The sequence below is a fragment of the Loxodonta africana genome, chromosome X (genome assembly GCF_030014295.1).
Source record: "Loxodonta africana isolate mLoxAfr1 chromosome X, mLoxAfr1.hap2, whole genome shotgun sequence".
NCBI lineage: Eukaryota > Metazoa > Chordata > Mammalia > Proboscidea > Elephantidae > Loxodonta > Loxodonta africana.
In genome coordinates this window covers 152,512,199-152,532,540 of record NC_087369.1, presented here as the reverse complement: position 1 = coordinate 152,532,540, position 20,342 = coordinate 152,512,199, and the positions used below count along the sequence as shown (strand labels likewise).

General features: G+C 39.1%; 1 protein-coding gene across 1 annotated transcript in view; it reads left to right on the top strand.

Moving 5' to 3' along the window:
* Positions 1–20,342, top strand: part of LOC111748067 (fibrous sheath-interacting protein 2-like) — a 51,161-nt gene that overhangs the window by 9,026 nt on the left and 21,793 nt on the right. Inside the window, exon 8 of the mRNA XM_064277584.1 lies at positions 377–497. Coding sequence (XP_064133654.1) covers positions 377–497 — 121 coding nt within the window. The remainder of the gene's footprint in view (positions 1–376; positions 498–20,342) is intronic.

Sequence of the window (20,342 nt, the reverse complement as noted above, 5' to 3'; positions counted from 1 at the left end):
GGGGTGTTTGAGGAAAGGCTTTGGGTATTTTTGATATTTTTTAAAAGTGTAATTTGTCCGAAGTGGCCTAACCTCACCAGGATAGCTAGCGTGGAAAGACCCAGTTTGGCCTGAACCTATACTTCAAGGGCTGGTGTGAAATAGGACCAGTCTCCAGAAAGTGGGCAGTAAGTTAAATTGGATCTAGTTATTAAAATATATTCTTCTTCTTACTGGACCACCAAAGGGAACATACACCTTACTATCTTCCTAGCTTTGTCCTCATTTTGACTTTAGAAATCTGAAGATGGAAATGAGGGCTCACTCCAGATATACCATTTTTTGCATTTCCAATGATAAGTTGATATTAAACAATATACTTCCTTTAATATTTTAGAAACAGGCTCTTATAGAGAAAAAGGTTGCTTATCATCTGCAAAAAATACAAAAGAATGGCTCTAAGAGAGAAGTACCAGAAGACAGTCCAACTGAAAACAAAGGAGAAGATGGAGCAGAAGGTGAGTGAGAGAAAATAAAAGGTAAAGCAGCTAAGCAGAAGATGCATGTCTACATATTACATATTGGTGGCTTTGCAAAACCTCTCTGTGTGCTAATACAGTGAGGTCACAAAGCCCTTGCAAAGAGAGGTCCTAGGAGCTCACACATCCATACATACACACACACATCATTATTATTATTATTATTATTATTATTATTATTATTATTATTATTATTATCATATGCATTATAACAAATTAAACACAGAATGGCTCAGAAGACAAAACTGCATTTACTAAGGTTTAAAAAGGAGCCAGTAAGAGGAACATTTTAAAAAAATATAAAGAAAGAGCAAAAGAGAGACAGCAAGATATGCATATATAAAAACGCAAACCAAACCGGTTGCTATCGAGTCGATTCCGACTCAGAGCAACCCTATAGGAGAGAGTAGAACTGCCCCACAGAGTTTCCAAGGTGCACCTGGTGGATTCAAACTGCCAACCTCTTGGTTAGCAGTCATAGCACTTAACTGCTATGCCACCAGGGTTTTCATACATAGAGAGAGAGAGAAAAAATAGAGAAAGAAATTTCAGAGGAGGAGCCAGTAAGAAAAATACTACAAAATGATACAAAGCAGGGAAGAAAGAAGTTTGACATAAGAACCAGTAAGAGAAAACATCACCAAAAAATAGACTGGAAAAAAGAGAGACAAAGGAAAAAAAGAGAAATATAAAAAAAAGAGAGAGGAAAAATTTATAAATGAGCCAGTAAGGAAAGACTATATAAAACAGAGAACAAGTGAGAGAATGAGAGAAAGAAAAAAGTTTTTTTTAAGGAGCTAAAATAAGACGTTAAAAAATACAGAAAGCAAGAAATAGAAAGAAAAAGATAAGAATGACAAGTTCAAAAAGGAGTAGGCAGTAAGAACAAAATGGTACAAAGTATAGAAAGAATGAAATGGCAAGAAAGAAAATTGAACAGAAGCCAGTAAGACACACACACACGAGCGCGCGCAGAGAGAAAAATTAAAGCTGCAAAGTCAGTAAAAGAAGACACTTAGATATATAGGTGGATACATAGATGAACTATAGATAGCTAAATAGATAGGTAGGTAGGTAATGTACATGCATAGGTAGGTAGATCTATCAGACAAAAAAGGAAAATGCACTAATAAAGACATAATTAAAGAAAGGAAGAGGAAGGAAGGAAAGCAGGCAGGCAGGCAAAAGAAGGAGAGCAAGTGAAAGGAAGAGTGAGAGACACAGAGAAAGGTAATAAAGGAAAGGGAGAAGAGGTTTGAAAAGGATGAGTCAGTAGTAAAACAAAGTAAAGAAAGGGGGAAAGACAGAGGAGTTTGAAAAAGGGGCGCCAGTAAGATAATCACATGGAATTGCAGAGGGGGAATTCAAAAAGTAGAAATCAGTTAAAAAAAAAGAGTAAAATAAAGATGTATAGATAGATAAACCCACCCCAATAGCGACCGTATAGGACAGGGTAGAACTGCCCCATAGAGTTTCCAAGGAGCGCCTGGCGGATTCAAACTGCCGACCTCTTGGTTAGCAGCCATGGCACTTAACCACTACACCACCAGGGTTTCCAGATAGATAAAACAGGCTTTAAATAGAAGGTAGTTATAAAGACAGTACAAAAGAGAGAGAGAAATAAAGAGATGGAAGAAAAAAGTTTAAGAGAGGAGCCAATAAAAGGTAAGTAAAAAAGGGAGGGAGGAGGGAGGAAAGGGGGATGGAAGGAGGAAAGGGGGATGGAAGGAGGAAAGGGGAAGGACAGAGGAAGAGAAAATGGATGGGGAAGGGGGAGGGAAGAAGGGAGGTAGTGGGAAAGGGAAAAGGAGGGAGAAAGGGAGGAAGGAGGAGGAGGGGCAAGAAAAAGGAAGGGGAGGGGGAGGGAAGAAGGGAGGTAAGGGAGGGAGAGAGGGAGGGGTGATGGAGGGAGGGGACAAGGGAAAGAGGGAGGGAGAAAGAGAGGGAGGGAGGAGGAAGAGAGGAAGGGATGAGGGAGGAGGGAGGGAACAAAGGAAGGAGGAAAGGAATGAAGGCAGGTAGGCAGGCAAAGAAAAGAGTGAAAGAAATTGAAAAAAGTCATGGAGAAAAAGAAGGAATACAAGAAAGAAGTTTGAAAGGAATGAGTAAGTAGTAAAAGGTAAAGGAGAGAAAGAGTGTGGGAGAGAAAAAGAAAGTTTGAAGAGGAGGAGCCAGTAGGAAAATCAGGTACAGTTGTGGAGAGAGGAGAACGTGGCAAAGTAAATAAATGAAATGGTAAAATAGTAAATAAAGTGGTAAAAGTGTAAAATAAAAGTAGATGATTCATATCTAGATCACTAGACAGGAAAGTAAGTAGATTGGATGATTGAACAGATTGTGAAAAGGAGAAGCCAGTAATAAAGGCAAGATTAAAAAAAAATAGAAAAGGAAAGAAAAAAAATTTAAAAGACAAACCAGTTAAAAAGAAAAAAAAAAGAATGAGAACAGGAAGGAGGGATGGAAGGAAGGAAGAAGTGAAGGAGAGATGGAGGGAGAGAGACAGGCAGGCAGGCAAATGAAAAAAAGACAGTAAAAGAAAAGGCATGAGAAACAAAGGAAAGAAAGAAAAGGAAAAAATAAGTCAGTAGGAGAAAGTATGAAAAAAAAGAGACAGGAGTTCAAAAAGAAGGAGCCAATAATATAATCAAGTACAATTAGGCGGGGTGGGTGGCGGTGGGCAGTGAGGGATTAAACAGTCAAAACAGGAAGCAAAATAAGAGAATTGATAGGTAGGTAGGTGTATAGGTAGATAGCTGGAACAGACTTTAAAGGAGAAGCCAGTAAAAAGGACAGGACAGTACAAAAGATAGAGCTATAACGATAGAGAAACAAAAGGAAAAGAAGCTTTAAAAGGAGCCAGGAAAAAAACAGTAAAAGAAGCAGGGAGGGAGAAAGGCAAGAATGAAGAAAAGAAAGAGAAGAAAGAAGATAAATCATAGAAAAGATAGTAAAATAAAGACAGGGCAGTGAAGAATTTGAACAGTCAAAACACAGAGCAAAATAAGAGGACTGATAAGTAGGTAGGTAGGTGCACAGGTAGAAAGGTAGAACAGACTTTAAAGCAGAAGCCAGTAAAAAGGACAGTACAAAAGATAAGAAAGCTATAATGAGAAACAAAAGGAAAAGGAGCCAAGAAAAAACAGTAAAAGAAGGAGGGAGGGAGAAAGGAAAGAAGGAAGAAAGAAAATAAATCAGTAGGGAAAATAGTAAAATACAGAGAATATGAGAATGAGACAGAGAATAATGAAATGGATGGATGGACAGATAATAAATAGGACTAAAAAGGAGAAGCCAGTACAAAAATGATAGAAATAGAAGAAAAGAGAAAAGTTTCAAGAGGGTCCAATAAAAATGAGTATAAAAAGGAGGGAAGCAGAGAGAAGGGAGGGAGGAGAGACTAGAAAGGGAGAAGGGAAGAAGGAAGGAGTGGGGGGGGAGGAGAAAATGGGAAAGACAGAGGAGGGAGGGAGCTAAGGGAGGGACAGAAAATCAGGCAGGCATGCAGGCAAAGAAAAGAGAAAGACACCGTGAAAGAAAGGGAGCAAGAAAGATATATAGAGAATGGAAAGGAAGGAAAGAAGGAAGGACTGAGAACAAGGGAGGAAGAGGAAGGGAGGGTTAGAAGAAGGAAGGAAACAAGGGAAAGAACTGAGAAGGAAAGATAGTGAAAGAAAAGGAGTGAGAAAGAAAGGAAATTAAAACGGAGGAAGGGAGGAAGGACAGGAGACATTTTAAAAGGGTAAGTCAGATAAAGGAATAAACTGAAGAGAATGGGAGAGAGTAGTTTAGAAAGGCAAGCCATTAGGAAATCAATATACTTGTGGGTAGGAGGTCATTTTAAAGAAAAGATAAATAGATCAGACTGTAAAAAGATGTCAGTTAAAAAGACAGCGCCAAAAAGATGTTGTTGTTGTTAGGTGCCATCGAGTTGGTTCCGACTCAAAGCGACCCTGTGCACAACAGAACGAAACACTGCCTGGTCTGAGCCATCCTTAAAACAATTGTTGTTATGCTCAAGCTCATTACTGCAGCCACTGTGTCAATCCACCTCGTTGAGGGTCTTCCTCTTTTCCACTGACCCTGCACTCTGCCAAGCATCATGTCCTTCTCCAGGGACTGATCCCTCCTGACAACGTGTCCAAAGTATGTAAGATGCAGTCTCGCCATCCTTGCTTCTAAGGAGCATTCTGGTTGTACTTCTTCTGAGACAGATTTGTTCGTTCTTTTGGCAGTCCATGGTACATTCCAATATTCTTCGCCAACACCACAATTCAAAGGCATCAATTCTTCTTCAGTCTTCCTTATTCATTGTCCAGCTTTCACATGCATATGATGCGATTGAAAATACCATGGCTTGGGTCAGGCGCACCTTAGTCTTCAAGGTGACATCTTTGCTCTTCAACACTTTGAAGAGGTCCTTTGCAGCAGATTTACCCAATGCAATGATTTCTTGACTGCTGCTTCCATGGCTGTTGATTGTGAAATCCTTGACAACTTCAGTCTTTTCTCCGTTTATCATGATGTTGCTCATTGGTCCAGTTGTGAGGATTTTTGTTTTCTTTATGTTGAGGTGTAATCCAAACTGAAGGCTGTGGTCTTTGATCTTCATTAGTAAGTCCTTCGAGTCCTCTTCACTTTCAACAAGCAAGGTTGTGTCATCTGCATAATGCAGGTTGTTAATGAGTCTTCCTCCAATCCTGTTGCCCTGTTCTTCATATAGTCCAGCTTCTCAGATTATTTGTTCAGCATACAGATTGAATAGGTATGGTGAAAGAATACAACCCTGACGCACACCTTTCCTGACTTTAAACCAATCAGTATCCCCTTGTTCTGTCCAAACAACTGCCTCTTGATCTATGTAAAGGTTCCTCATGAGCACAATTAAGTGTTCTGGAATTCCCATTCTTTGCAATGTTATCCATAATTTGTTACGATCCCACAGTCGAATGCCTTTGCATAGTCAATAAGACATAGGTAAGCATCCTTTTGGTATTCTCTGCTTTCAGCCAGGATCCATCTGACATCAGCAGTGATATCCCTGGTTCTATGTCCTCTTCTGAAACTGGCCTGAATTTCTGGCAGTTCCCTGTTAGTATACTGCTGCAGCCGTTTTTGAATGATCTTCAGCAAAATTTTGCTTGCGTGTGATATTAATGATATTGTTCTATAATTTCCACACGGTTGGATCACCTTTCTTGGGAATAGGCATAAATATGGATCTCTTCCAGGCAGTTGGCCAGGAAGCTGTCTTCCATATTTTTTGGCATAGACAAGTGAGTACCTCCAGCGCTGCATCTGTTTGTTGAAACATCTCAATTGATATTCCATCAATTCCTGGAGCCTTGTTTTTCGCCAGTGCCTTCAGAGTAGCTTGGACTTCTTCCTTCAGTACCATCGGTTCCTGATCATATGCTGTCTCTTGAAATGGTTGAACATCGACTAATTCTTTTTGGTATGATGACTCTCTGTATTCCTTCCATCTTCTTTTGATGCTTCCTGTGTCGTTTAATATTTTCCCCATAGAATCCTTCACTATTACAACTTGAGGCTTGAATTTTTTCTTCAGTTCTTTCAGCTTGAGAAAAGCCAAGAGTGTTCTTCCCTTTTGGTTTTCCATCTCCAACTCTTTGCACATGTCATTATAAACTAGAAAAAAGCTGAAAAGATAGAGATAGAAAAAAGAGAAAGCTGTAAAAAGAGTAATTTAAGAAGTAAGGAAGGAAGATAGGAAAGAAGTTGAGAAGAAGGAAGACAGGCAGCAGGCATGCTGGCAGGGAAAAAAGAAAGTAAAAGGTACTGAAAGTCAAAAGAAAGGGAGAAAGAGATAATTCGGTGAGGAAAAGAGTGTGATAAAAAGAAATAATAGAGAGTAAGAGAAAAAAAAATTTTAAGAGAAATTGAAAAGAAGGAGCCATTAATATAATCCTTTATGTTTGGGAGAGAGAGAGAGAGAGATTTAAAAATAGAAAACTAAAATAAGACAGTAAGATAAAGATAAAAGATGATTGATAGCTATCTAAGTACAGAGGTAGGTACATAAATAGACAGTGATACAGATAGAGAAGAGAGAGTTTTTTGAAGGAGGAACCAGTAAGAAACTCCTATAAAAATGTGCAGGGTGGGGGGATTTAAAAAGCAGAAGACAGTAAATAAAGACAATAAAACAAAGATAAATATGGAGATATATAGATGATAAATTGAATGGATGGCTGGAGAGACAGAGTGAACAGGTTTTAGAAAGAAGCTAGTAAGAAAGAAGATTAAAAAGACAGAGTAAGACAGTTAAAAAGAAAGAGACAGGAAGGAATAGAAAAATTTTAAAAACCAGGTTGCTGTAAAACAGTAACAGAAGCAGGAAAGGAAGGAAGAGAAGAAAAAAAAAACAGAGGGTGAAAGAAAAGGACGAAGAAGACAGAGAAAGGAAGTGAAGAAGAAAGGAAGGAAGTATGGAAGGCAGAAATATAAGAAAGAGGATAGGAGGGAGGATGGGAGGAGGTAAGGAAGCAAGAATGAAAGAATTAGAAAAGATTTCAAAATAGGATGTGTCAGTGGGACAAAAAAAAGGGAGAGAACAAGGGGGAGAGAGAAGCTTAAAAAGAATAGCCAATTAAAAAAGTAAAATATAGGTAGGGAAGGAATAAGAAATGATGGTGGAGGTTGAGAAGGAATGAACAGCAGTGGAAGGAAGGGAAGGAAGGAGAAGGGGACAGAGGAAAGAGGGAGGGAGTGATGGAAAAAACGAAGACGTGCAGGCAAGGAGGAAAAATTAGTGAGGTGTCAGGAGGGAGACATACAGAAAGGGAATAAATGTAGAAAGGTTGGAAGGAAGATTGAAAGTAAAAAAGATTGAGTCAGTAGGAAAATAGAAAAACAGAGATTTAAAGTAATAAAATAGGGATCGTGAGAGTGAGAGAAATTGAACAAGAGGACCAAGCAATATAATCATGTACAGCTGGGGAGATGAGAGAGACAAAGAGAGTGAGAGACTGATTTATTGGCAAGAGACAATAACAGTAAAATTAAGATGAATGATTCAGCTAGATAGAGAGTTAATAGAGAGGTAGGTAGATAGTAGAAAAGGAAGAATGGATAGATGACAGATGGATGGTTAGGTGGATAGATAACCTGTTGCCATTGAGTCAATTCTGACTCATAGTGACTCTACAGGACAGAATAGAACTTCCTTTAAGGTTTCTAAGGCTGTAATCTTTACAGAAGCAGACTGCTGCGTCTTTCTCCCACGGACAGCTGGTGGGTTCGAACTGCCAACCTTTCAGTTAGCAGCCACATACTTAACCACTGCACCAGCAGGGCTTCTAGATAGATAGGTAATAGAACATTAAAAAAAAAAACCTAGTTAAAAAGACAGTGCAAAAGAAATACAAAGAAAGGGGGAGAGAATGAAAGAAAAAAGGAAATTCAAAAATTTAAAGAGAGTAGCCAATAAAAAGGAAAAAATTGGACAGCATGAGGGAGAGAAACTGAAAGGGGGAGAGAGAGGAAAGAAAGAAGGGCTAGAGTGGGGGGAGGGAGGAAAAAGGAGGGACAAAGGGGAAAGAGAGAGGGATGGAAAGAAGGATGAAAAGAAGGAATAGACAGTGAGGTAGGGAAGGAAGAAAGGCAGACATGTAGGCACAGAGAAAGAGTGAACTATGGGGTGAGAGGAAAGAAAAGATGGAGTGGGGGGAGGGAAAAGGAGGGAGAGAAGGGGGAAGAGAGGGACTGGGAAGAAAGGGAGAGAAAGAAGGAGCGATGAGGAGGGAGGGAGACAGGAAGGAAGGAACTAAGGAAAAGAAAAGAGAAAGAGCAAGAAGAATACATAGAAAAAGAGTATGAAGAAGGAAGGAAGGGTAAAAGGCAGTTAAGTTAGATAGGAAAGAGAGTGGGAGGTAGGAACTGAATAGGGAAGGAAAGAAGAATGAAAGAAAGAGAAAAATATTTTTAAAAGGATGAGTCAGTGGGGGAAAAGAGAGACAGCAAGAAAAGGAATCTAGAGGCTAGAGAAAGCAAGAGAGCTAGAGAGAGTGAACAAGAGAGAGAAGCTAAAAGAGAGGAGCCTGAATGAGTAAAATACCGGGAGAGAAGGAATGAAGAAGGGAAGAGAACAGAAAGAAGGAAAGGAACGAGGAGGTCAGAAGAAGAAAAAATATATACCCCAGAGTATGTGAAAATGATACAGAAACGGGAGGGGGGAAGGGAGAGCAAGAGAGAGAGGGTAATTTGAAAAGGAGGATCCAGTAAGAAAATTATGTACAATTGAGGGCCACGGAGAAGAAAAAGATTTAGAAGTAGTTGTTAGCTACATTCCTACTTCGATAACCAAATACATTGGTAGATAAATTGATAGAACAGATTTTACAAGGGAAAATCAAACCCAGTGCCGTCAAGTCAGTTGTGACCATAGTGACCCTATAGGACAGAGTAGAACTGCCCCATAGAGTTTCCAGGGAGCCCCTGGTGGATTCGAACTGCTGACCCTTTGGTTAGCAGCTGTAGCGCTTAACCACTACACCACCAGGGTTTCCTTACAAGGGAAAAGGTAGTAATAAAGACAGGATGAAAAAGAAAGGGAGATTAAGAAAGAAACACATAGACAAGGACAGAAAAAAGTTTAAAAAAGAGGAGCATGTAAAAAGTGAAAGAAGGGAAGGAAAACAGGAAGAAAGAAAAGAAAGGAGGCATGGGCAGAAGGAAGGAAGACAGCCATGGAGGCAAGACAAGAAAAGAAAAAGCAAGACAGAAAATGGTAAAAGAGACATAGAGGAAGGCAGGGAGGAAGGGAGAAAAGGAGGAGGAGTTCAAAAGGATGAATTGGTAGACAAAACAAATGGAGAGACAATGTGAGTGAAAGAGGGGAGCAAAAGGAGAGAGAGAGAGAGACAGGGAGGGTGACAGATAAAGAGAGAGAGTGATTGATGGATAGATACGTAGATGATAAAGAGATAAGAGTTTTTTTTTTTTTTAAAGGAGGATCCAGTAAGAAACTAATTTTGTGTGTGTGATTTTATGTGTGTGGGTGCATGGATTTAAAAAATAGAAGTCAGTATAAGTAGAAACAGTAAAAATAGTTATGAGAACATACAGATGATAAGATAGATGAATAGATAGATAGGTACAGATTGCGAACATTTTTAAAAGCTACCAGAGGATAGAACAAAAAAGAGACTTAATAAGAGAAAAGAAGAAAACTTTAAAAATAGAATCAGGTAAAACAGTAATAAAAGCAGGGAGGGAAGGTAGGAAAGAAAAAAACATGGAGGGTGAAAGAAGGGACAAGAAGACATAGAGGAAGGGAAGATGGAAGGCAGGTATGTAGGAAACAGGGTGAGAGGAAGGATGGGAGGCAGGAAGGAAGCAAGAACAAAAGAAACAGAAGATGTCAAAAAAGGATGAGTCAGTGGAAAAGTGAGAGAGAGAGGAAGAGAGCAAAGGAACAAAAGATAGAACAGGAGCTAGAGGGAGAGAGAAGCTTATAAGAGGGGAGCCAAGAAATATAAAATACAGATAGGGAAGGAATGAGGTATGAGGACGGAAAGTGAGAAAAAAGAACGATGGAAGGAATGAAAGAAGAAAGGAAAGGAGGAAGAGAAAGACAGTAAAAGAGGAAAGAAGGAAGACAGACATGTAGGTAAAGAGGAAGAAAGAGTGAGAGGGATCAGGAGAGACATACAGAAATGAGATAAATGAGGAAAGGAAGGAAAGAAGAGACAAAGCAAACTAAAAGTAAAAAGAGGATGAAAATGAGAGACTGAGAAATTGAAAAGGATGAGTAAGAGAGAAAGATGGATGCAGATGGAGACAGAGAGAAGATGGAGACATTGAGAGATTGATTAGTAAAAGACAGTAATGAAAGAAAGTAAATGAAGATAGATAATTAAGAATAGAGTATTAATAGTGAGATAGGCAGATAGGGAAAGGTAGATGATAGATACAAAGATACATAGAACATTAAAAAAGAAGTTAGTTAAAAATATAGTACAAAAATAGAAAAAAAGAGAAAAAATTCAAATTTTCAGAGAGTAGCTAATAAAAAGTGAGTAGAAACTAGAAACTAGATAGGGGAGGGGAACAAACTGAAAGGGGGAGAGAGGAGGAAATGAGGAGATGATATGGGGGTGGGAGGGACTAAGGGAGAAAGGGGGAAAGAGAGGGACTAGGAGGGAGAGGAGAGAGGGAAGGAGGGATGGAAAGAAGGAAAGGAAATTGAGTGAGTGATGGGGGGAGGAACTAAGGAAAGGGAAGAGAAAACAAAGGACTGGGTGAAAGGAAGCAAGGAGACAGAAAGGGAAGGATGGAAGGCAGTTAGGAAAGAGGATGGAAGGTGGGAAGAAAGGAAGAATGAAAGAAAAAGGTTTTAGAAAGGAAGAGTCAGTGGAAAAAGCAAGAAGACAAGGGATCTAGAGAGCTATAGAAAAAATCTTAAAGAAAGGAGACTGTAAGAGTAAAATACAAAGTAAAAAAAAGTTTTTTTTTTTACTTAGGAGGGAAGAAATGAGGAAGGTAAGTAGGTAAGTAGGCAGGCAGGCAGTCAACAAGGAAGGAAGAATGAAAGAATAAGTTTTTAAAAAAGAAGAGTCAGTAGAAAAAGAGAGCAAGAGGACAAGGGATCTAGAGAGCTAGAGAAAGAATCTTAAAGAGAGGAGGCTGTAAGTAAAATACAAAGAGGGAAAGAATGAGGAAGGAAGGTTAGTAGGCAGGCAGGCAGCAGGCCTGCAGGCCAGAAAAAATGATAGTGAGAGAAAGAGAGCAACAAAGAGACATAGAGAAGGGTAAAGAGGAAAGGAAAAAGGCAAGCAAGAAGGAAGGAAGGAAAGAAAAGAAAAAAAGTATAAATTAGAAGTAAAAATAATAAAATAAACTCAGAGTATATGAGAATGAGACAAAGAGAAGGTTGGGGCGGGGGGAAGAGGAGGAGGAGGAGAAAGGAGAAGAGAAATAGAGAACAGAAGAGGTCAAAAGAATGTAGTTTGAAAAGGAGGATACGGTAAGATAATTGGTACATTTGGGGGCCAGGAAAAGAGAACATTTAGAAGTAATCGTCAGTAACAAAAGACAGAATAATAAAGATGGAGAGATAAGTGATAGCTACCTACTTACCTGTTTTGATAAATACATAGACAGACAGATGACAGACGGCTAGATAGAACAGATTTTAAATGGGAGTGGCTACTAACAAAGACAGGATGAAAAGATGGAGAAGAAAGAGAAAAAAGTTTAAAAACAGGAACATGTTAAAAGGAAATAAAACAAAGGAAGGACAGAAAGAAGGAAGAAACGAAGAAAGAAGACAATTTTCCATGCAGGCAAGAAAAGAAAAAGCAAGGCTGAGAGTGGGGAAAATAGGAGCAAGGTAGAGACCTAGAGAAAACAATAGACAGAAAGAAGGGAGTAAGGGAGAAATGAAAGGAAAGAAGAAGTTCAAAAGGATGAGTTAGTGGAAAAAAGAATAAAATAAAGGAGAGAGAACGTGAGGGAGAAGGGAGGGAACAAGAGAGGGAAACAGAGATAGAGTTAGACAGAAAAAGAGATAAGGAGAGAAATTTTTTTAAAAGGAGAAATCAATAAGAAGTTCAAAAAGATGATTCAGTAGAAAAAATAAAATGGAAACAATGTGTGTGAGAGGGAGTGAAGGAGCAAGAGAAGGAGAGATGAGGGGAGGGAGGCAGATTTACAAAGCAGAAATCAGTAAATAAAGACAGTAAAACAAAGGTAGATATGGAGGTATAAAGATGATTGGATGGACAGAACAAAAAATATTACAAAGAAGATATAAAAATTTAGAAAGAACAAGAGATTGAAAAGAGACAGGGAAGAAGAGAAAAGTTTGAAAACAGGATTCTATAAAACAGTAATAGAAGCAGGGAAAGAAGGAAGGAAGGAAAAAAATACAAGTAGGGTGAAAGAAAGGAAGCAAGAAGACAGAAAAGGATTAAAGGAAGGAGGGATAGAAGTGTGGGAGGGAGTAGGGGAGGAGGGAAGGAAGAAAAAATAGAAAAGACTTTAAAAAGGAAGCGTTTGTAAGAAAAAGAGTAACAGCAAAGGAGCAAAAGAAATAGGAGCCTATAACATTGTAAAATGCAGGAGGGTCCTAATGAGGAAGCAGGATGGAAAGTAAAAAGGAAGGAAGAAGGATGGAAGGAAGGAAAAAAACAGAGGCAAGGAGAGATAAAGGGACGGGAAAGGAGGAAGGGAGGGACTGAGAAAAGAAGGAATACAGGCATGCAGATAAAACGAAGAAGGAGAGAGAGTGAGAGTGATCAGGAGAGAGGTGTACAGAAAGAAAAAATGAAAAAAGGAAGGAGAGAAAGAAAGATTAAAAGTAGAAAAAAGCGGATGAGTCAGTATGAAAATAGTAAAATAAAAATTGTAAGAGTGAAAAAGAGAGAAATTGAAAAGGAGGACCAAGAAATAGAATCATGTATAATTAAGGAGATGAGAGAGAGAGAGAAAGGATACAATGAGAGATTGATTTATTAGTAAATGACAGTAATAAAAAAGTAAAATTAAGATAGATTATTCAGATAGATAAATAGATGATTAGTAGGTAGGTAGGTAGATAAGGAAAGTTAGATGATGGATGGATGGATGGACATTAGAAAAAGAACTTACTAAAAAGAGAGTACAAAAGAAATAGAGTGAGAGAGAAAAAAGAAAGGGAAATTCAAACTTCCAGAGTGTAGCCAATAAAAAGTGAGTAAAACTGGACAGGGGGAGGGGAATGGAGAGATACTGAAAGGGAAGATAGAGGAAGGAATGACTGGGTGGTATGGACAAATGGAGGGAATAAGGAGGAAGAGAGAGAGGGATGAGGAGGCAGGGGAGAGAGGGAAGGAGGGATTAAAGGCAGAATGACAGGAAGGAAGGAAGGCACAGAGGGAGAAAGGGAAAAAGGAAAGAAGAAAGGATGGAAAGAAGGAACTAAAGAGGAAAAGAAAAGAGCAAGACTGGGAAGGTATAAGAGAGCAAGAAGAGATAGAGAAAGGAAATGAAGAAAAAGTAAGGATGGAAGGCAGTTACATAGGAAAGAGGGTGGGAGGTAGGAGGGAAGGAAGGAAGAATCAAAGAAAGAAACTTTTAAAAGGATGAGTCGGTGGGAAAAAAGTAACAGTGAGACAACAAGAAAGCAAGACAGTGAAAGAGAGAAGCTGAGAGAGAGGAGCCTGAATGAGTAAAATACAGGGAGGAAAGGAATGAGGAAGGAAGGAAGGAAGGTAGATCATATTTTAAAGGGGGAAGCTAGCAATAAAGACAAGATGTGAAAGATAGTAAGAGAGGGACTAAGAAAGACATAGAAAGAGAAAAATTTAAAGAGATGAGCATGTAAAAAGAAAATAAAAGGAAGAAAAGAGGGATGGGGAAAAGGAAGGCAGGCAGCCATGTAGGCAAGAAAAGAAAAAGCAAGCAGAGAGTAGAAAAAAAGGAGCAAGAAAGACAAAAAAGGAAGAAAGGAGGGAGGAAGGAAAGAAGAAGTTAAAAAAGATGATTCAGTAGAAAAAATAAAATAGAGACAATGAGTGAGAAAGGGAGGGAGCAAGAGAAGGAGAGAGATGAGGGGAGGGAGGGAAAGAGACAGATGATAGATAGAAATAGATAGCAAAGATATTCTAAGAAGCCAGTAAAAAGAAAGATACAGAACGAAAAGAGAGTTAATAAGAAATAGGAAAGAAAAGAAAACAAGTTTAAAACAGGAACCTATAAAACAGTAATAGAAGCAGGGAAGGAAGGAAGAGAGGGAAGGAGAGAGGAAAAGAAAAAAACACAAGTAGGGTGAAAGAAAGAAGACACAGAGAAAGGGAATAAAAAATGAAGGAAGGAAGGATAGAAGGAAGTATATAGGAAAGAGGATGAGAGGGAAGATAGAAGGAGAGAAGAACAAAATAAGATTTTTTTAAAAGAATGAGTCAGTGGGAAAAAGAGAGAGCTACAGAGAGAGAGCACGCCAGAGAGGGGGAGAAGCTTAAAGAGAGGAGTCTAAAAATGTAAAATTCAGGTGTATGAAATCAATGGTGAAGGAGAATGCAGGGCGAGAAAGAAAATGGAATAAAGGAAGGAAAATAGGGAAAGAGAGCCAGGAAAAGAAGAAAGAAGGGAGGAAGGGGGGCAGAGGAAAGAAGGAAGACAGGCATGTAACCAAACAGGAAGAGAGAGTGAGGAGGATTTGAAGAAAGACATACAAAAGAGACTAAAGGAGGAAAGGGAGGAAGGAAAAATAAGGTTGAGTCACTATGAAAATAATAAAAAGAGATTGTGTGACTGAGAGAAATTGAACAAGAGGACCAAGTAATATAATCATGTATTGTTTTTTTAAAAAGTAGAAAATGAAATAAAAAAATTTCAAAGGGAGTAGCCAATAAAAAGAGAATAAAAATTGGACAAGCAGAGGGAGACAAAGAGACTGAAAGGGGGGAGAGCAGAAGCAAAGAAGAAATGGAGTTGGGGGTAGGAGAGAGTAAGGAGGAAGAGAAGGAGAGAGGGACTGAGAAGAAGAGGGAGATAGAGGAATTAATGGAAGGATGAAAGGAAGGAACAGGGAAGGAGGGAAGGAAGGAGCTAAGGAAAAAAGAAAAGAGAAAGTCAGGGAGGGTGAAAGAAAGGGAGCAAAAAGGAGACATAAGGAATTAAGGAAGGAGGGTGAGAAGTAGAAAGGAGAGAAGGATGGAAAAATGAAAGAGAAAAGATTTGTGAAAGGATGAGTCATGGGAAAAAGGAGCAGAAAGAGAGAGAAAAAGAAAGGAGCTTAAAGAGAAGATGCTGTAAGAGGGAGGGAAGGATAAAATGAAGGAAGATAGGCAGGTAGGCAGTAGGCATGCAGGCCAGAAAAAAATGAAAGAACAACAGTGATACTGAAAGAGACATAAGAAAGGAAAGGAAGGAAGGAAGAAAAGAAGGAAAAGAGGTTAAGTCAGAAGGTAAAATAATAAACACAGAAAAAAAATTTTTATGTGAGAATAGGACAGAGAAGAAAAGGGGGAGAGAGAGAGACCAAGGGACAGAGAGATAGAAAGTATGTGAGAATAGGACAGAGAGGAAAAGGGGGAGGGAGAGAGGCCAAGGGACAGAGAGATAGAGAAGCAAATACAAGAGGCAGAAAAAGCATAATTTGAAAAGGAGGATCCAGTAAGATAATCAGGTACGATTAGGGGCCAGAGAAAAGAGAAAAATTTACAAGTAGTTGTCAGTAACAGGGAGCCCTGGTGGGGCAGTGGTTAAGTGTTCAGCTGGTGACCAAAAGGCCAGCAGTTCGAATCTGCTACCTGCTCCTTGGAAACCGTATAGGAGAGTTCTGCTCTGTCCTGTAGGGTCCCTATGAGTTGGAATTGACTCGGTGGCAGTGGGTTTGGGTTTTGTTTTGTTTTTGTCAGTAACAAAAGACAGGATCTTAAAGATGGAGAAATGATGAGTGGTAGCTACCTAGCTAGCTACATTCCTAGCTAGATAAACCAATATATAGATAAATAGATGATAGATGGATACACAGACAGATAGATGATAAAAAACACAGACAGGTAGACAGATGATAGATATAGAAAAAGAGATAGGTGGAAAGATAGTATAGATAGATAAAAAGAAAGATAGGTAGAAAAGTAAATAGATAGCTCTAGAAAGATAGATTGAAGATAAGGAGGGAGAGCGATTTTTAAAAAGGAAGAACTGGTAATAAACTCCTGTAATTTCTGGGCGCGGGGGGGGGGAGCGCAGGCTGCGAGTTTAAAAAGTAGAAGTCAGTAAATAAAGACAGTAAACCCTAGATAGATATGGAGATAGATAGACCAGCCACAGCTAGTGATACAGGATGAAAAAGATAAAAAGGGAGACTAAGAAAGAAAGACACAGAAAGAGAAAGAAAAAAATTAAAAACAGTAAAAGTAAGGGAAGAAAGTGTAGAAAGAAGAAGGAAAAGCAGAAAGGAGGAATGGGAAGAAGGAAGATAGAAGAAAGAAAAAGCAAGGCAGAGAGTGGAAAAAAAAGGAAGGAAGAAAAAGGGAAGGGAGGAAGAAAGATCAAAGGGATGAGTTGGTAGGCAAAAGAATAGAGAAAGTGTGAGTGAGAGAAGGGGAGGAAGCAAGAGAAAGAAGATGGAGGGAGGGTGAGAGATAGGTAGGTAGGTAGATAGATAGATAACAAACATGTTCTAAAAAGAAACCATTAAAAATATACAAAGAATTTTTACAGGGGCAGTGGATTTACCAAGTAGAAATCAGTAAATAAAGACAATAAAACAAAGGTAGATATGGGGATATATAGATGATAGATAGTAATAAGATAGCAAACAGATTTTAAGAAGCTGGTAAAAAGTAAGATACAGAAAGAAAAAAGAGAGTTAATAGGAAAGACACAGGAAAAGAAAAGTTTAAAAACTGGGATTGGTTAAAATAGTAATACAAGCAGGGAAGGAAGGAAAGAAGGAATGAATGAAGAAAAAGAAAAAGGGAGAGGAAAAGAGGGAATAAGGGAGGAAGGGAAGGGCAGAGCAAAGAAGGATGACAGGGATGCAAGCAACAAGGAAGAGAGAGTGAGAAGGGTGAGAAGAGACAAACAAAGGAAATGAAGGAAGGAAAAAATAAGGAAGACTGATAGTATAAAAAAGGAAGAGTCAGTATGAAAAGAATTTTACAAAGAAATATTGTTAGAGTTTGAGAGAGAAATTGAACAGGAGGACCAAGTAATATAATCATGTACAACTGGGGAGATGAGAGAGGAAAGAGAGACTTTCAGAGAGAGAGAGAGAGATGGGGACAGTGAGAGAGATTGATTAGTAAAAGACAGTAATAAAAGAAAGTAAAATTACGATAGATGATTCAGATAGAGAATTAGTAACGAAATAGGTAGATTGGTAGTAGGTAGGTAGGTAGATAGGTAGACAGATATAAAAGAGGAAAGATATATATATATATATATATATATATACATATATATATATATATATGCCAAATCCATTTGTTATCGAGTCAGTTCGAGTAGAACTGCCCCATAGGGTTTCCAAGGCTGTAAAGCATTACAGAAGCAGACTGCCACGTCTTTCTCCCATGGAGGAGCTGATGAGTTTGAACCACAGACCTTTCAGTTAGTAGCCAAGTGCTTAACCACTGTGCTACCAGGGCTCCTAGGTGTGTGTGTGGGTGTGTGTGTATATGTGTGTATATAGAGAGAGGAGATGATATATGGATAGCTATCTAGATAGAACATTAGAAAAAGAAGCTACTTAAAAAGACAGTGCAAAGGAAATAGAAAAGGACAGAGAAAAGGAAATTAAAGATTTCAAAGAATAGCCAATAAAATGTGAGAGAGACTGAAAGGGGGAAAGAGAGGAAGGAATTAGGGGATGGAGTGGAGGAAGGCAATAAGGAGGGAAACAGAAGAACTGGGAGAAAGAGGAGAGGGAGGGGGAAGGAGGGATGGAAGGAAGGTTGAAAGGAATAAAGGAACAGCGGGAAGGAGAAAGGGGAGAAGGAAGGAAGGAGAGAAGGAAGGATAGGAAATAACTAAAGAAAGAGGAAGAGAAAGAAAGATAGGGTGAAAGAAGGGGAGCAAGGAGGAGACAGAAAGGGAATGAAGAAGAAAGGCAGGAAGGCTGTGAGGCAGTTAGATAGGAAAGAGGGTGGGAGGTAGGAAGGGAGCAGGGAAGGAAGGGAGAATGAAAGAAAAGGTTTTTAAAAGGATGAATCAGTGGGAAAAGAGTAAGGACAAAGGATCTATAGAGCTAGAGAAAGCAAGAGCTAGAGACAGCAAGAGAGAGAATCTTAAAGAGGGGACACCATAAGACTAAAATGCAAGGAGGGAAAGAATGAGGAAGGTGGATGAAAGAAGGGAAGTAAGGAAAGAGAATGGAAGGAAAGAAGGAAGATAGGCATGCAGGCCTGAGAAAATGAAATAACGACAGTGAGACTGAGAGAAAGAGAAGGAAGGAAGGGAAGGATGGATAAAAGGATAAGTCAGAAGGAAAAGATAAACAGTATGTGAGAATGAGACAGAGAGAAAGGTAATGAAAGAAGTAAGGAGGGAAGGAAAGGGAGGGAGGGAGGGTAAGTTAGAATGAAAAATAATAAACACAGAATATATAAGAACCAAACTGAGACAGGAAAAAGAGGAAAGAGTAAGTGGGAAGGACAGAAAGAGAAGATAATATAAGAGGCAGACAGAGCATAGTTCAAAAAGGGGGATCCGGTAAGATAACCATGCACAATTGGGATCCAGGGAAAAGAAAAAATTTAGAATTGTTAGTAACAAAAGAATATAGTAAAGACAGAGAGATGAGTGATAGCTAGCTAGCTACCTAGATAAGGAAATACATAGATAGATGGATGGATGGACGAACAGACAGACCAATAGATAGGCAGGCAGGCAGGCAGAATGCATGTTAAACAGGAGAAGCTAGTTAAAAAGATAGTAAAATGAGATAGAAAGAAAGGGGAAGAGAGAGAGACTGAAATAAAAAGTTCAAAGACAAGAGCCAATAAAAAGTGAGTGAAAATTAGAGAGGGAGGGGAAGGGAGAGGAAGGAAGGAGGATGTGGAGAGTTGGGGAGGGGAAAGGAGAGAGAGAGAAAGCGGGAGAGAAGGAAGAAAGGCAGCATGAGGAAGGAAGGAAAAAGGAAGGGAGGCAGGTAAGCAGGCATGCAGGCCAGGAAAATGAAATGAGGGCAGTAAGACTGAGAGAGAGGAAGAGACACATAGAAAGGTAATGGAAGGGAGAGAGGAAGGGAAGAAAAAGGGTTAGTCAGAAGGAAAAATAAACAGAATGTGACAATGAGACAGACAGAGGGAAGAGGCAGAGAGGGCATAGTTCGAAAAAGCAGATCCATTAAGATAATCACGTACAACTGGGGACCAGGGAAAAGAGAGGTAGTTGTCAGTAACAAAAGACAGAAGAAAAAAAATAGAGATATGAGTGATAGCTAGCTAGCTAGCTACATAGATACTTTCCCATAGGGCTTCCAAGGAGCGGCTGGTGGATTCAAACTGCTGACCTTTTGGTTAGCAGCCAAGCTAGATGGATTGATAGACAGAGCAAATTTTAAAAGGCAGAAGCTAGTAATAAAGACAGCATGAAAAAGACAGACTAAGAAAGAAAAAAGTTTAAAGACAAGAGCATGTAAAGAGTAAAAGGAAGGGAAGGAAAGACAGAAGGAAGAAAAAAAAGGAGGATGGGAAGACGGAAAGAAGGTAGTCATGCAGGCAAGAAAGGAAAAGAAAAAGGAAGGCAGAGTGGAAAAAGGGGAGCAAGAAAGACATAGAGAAAGGAAAGGAAGGAAAGAAAGAAAGAAGGAAGGGTTCAAAAGGATGAGTCGGTAGAAAAATGAATAAAATAAAGAGAATGAGAGGGAGGGAGCAAGAGTGGGAAGGAGAAAGGGGGGAGAGGGAGGAAGAGAGAGATAGACAGACTACTAGATAGAGAATGTGAGAATGAGAGAAGGAAAATATTGAAAAGGAGAAGCCAGAAAGATAATCCTAAAAATTAGAAGGGGGAGATTTAAAAAGCAGAAGTCAGTAAAGGAAGGGTAAATATAGGTAGGTAGATAGGTAGTCGGGCAGGCAGGCAGGCAGACAGACAGAAAAAAATGGACTTTCAACAGAAGCCAGAATAAAATCAGTACAAATATATATATATATGTAAAGAAACAGAGTTATAAAGAAAGAAAAGGAAAGGAAGAGGTTTAAAAAGAAGAGTCAGTAAAATGGAGTATATGAAGAGAAAAAATATGAAGAAGGAAGGAAGGCTGGAAAGAGGGAGTGAGTGGAAGAGAGTTAGGGATAAAGGAAAAGAGAAAGGGAGGAAAGAAGTAAAGGAAGAAGAAATGAAGAAAGGATGGATAGAGGAAGTGAG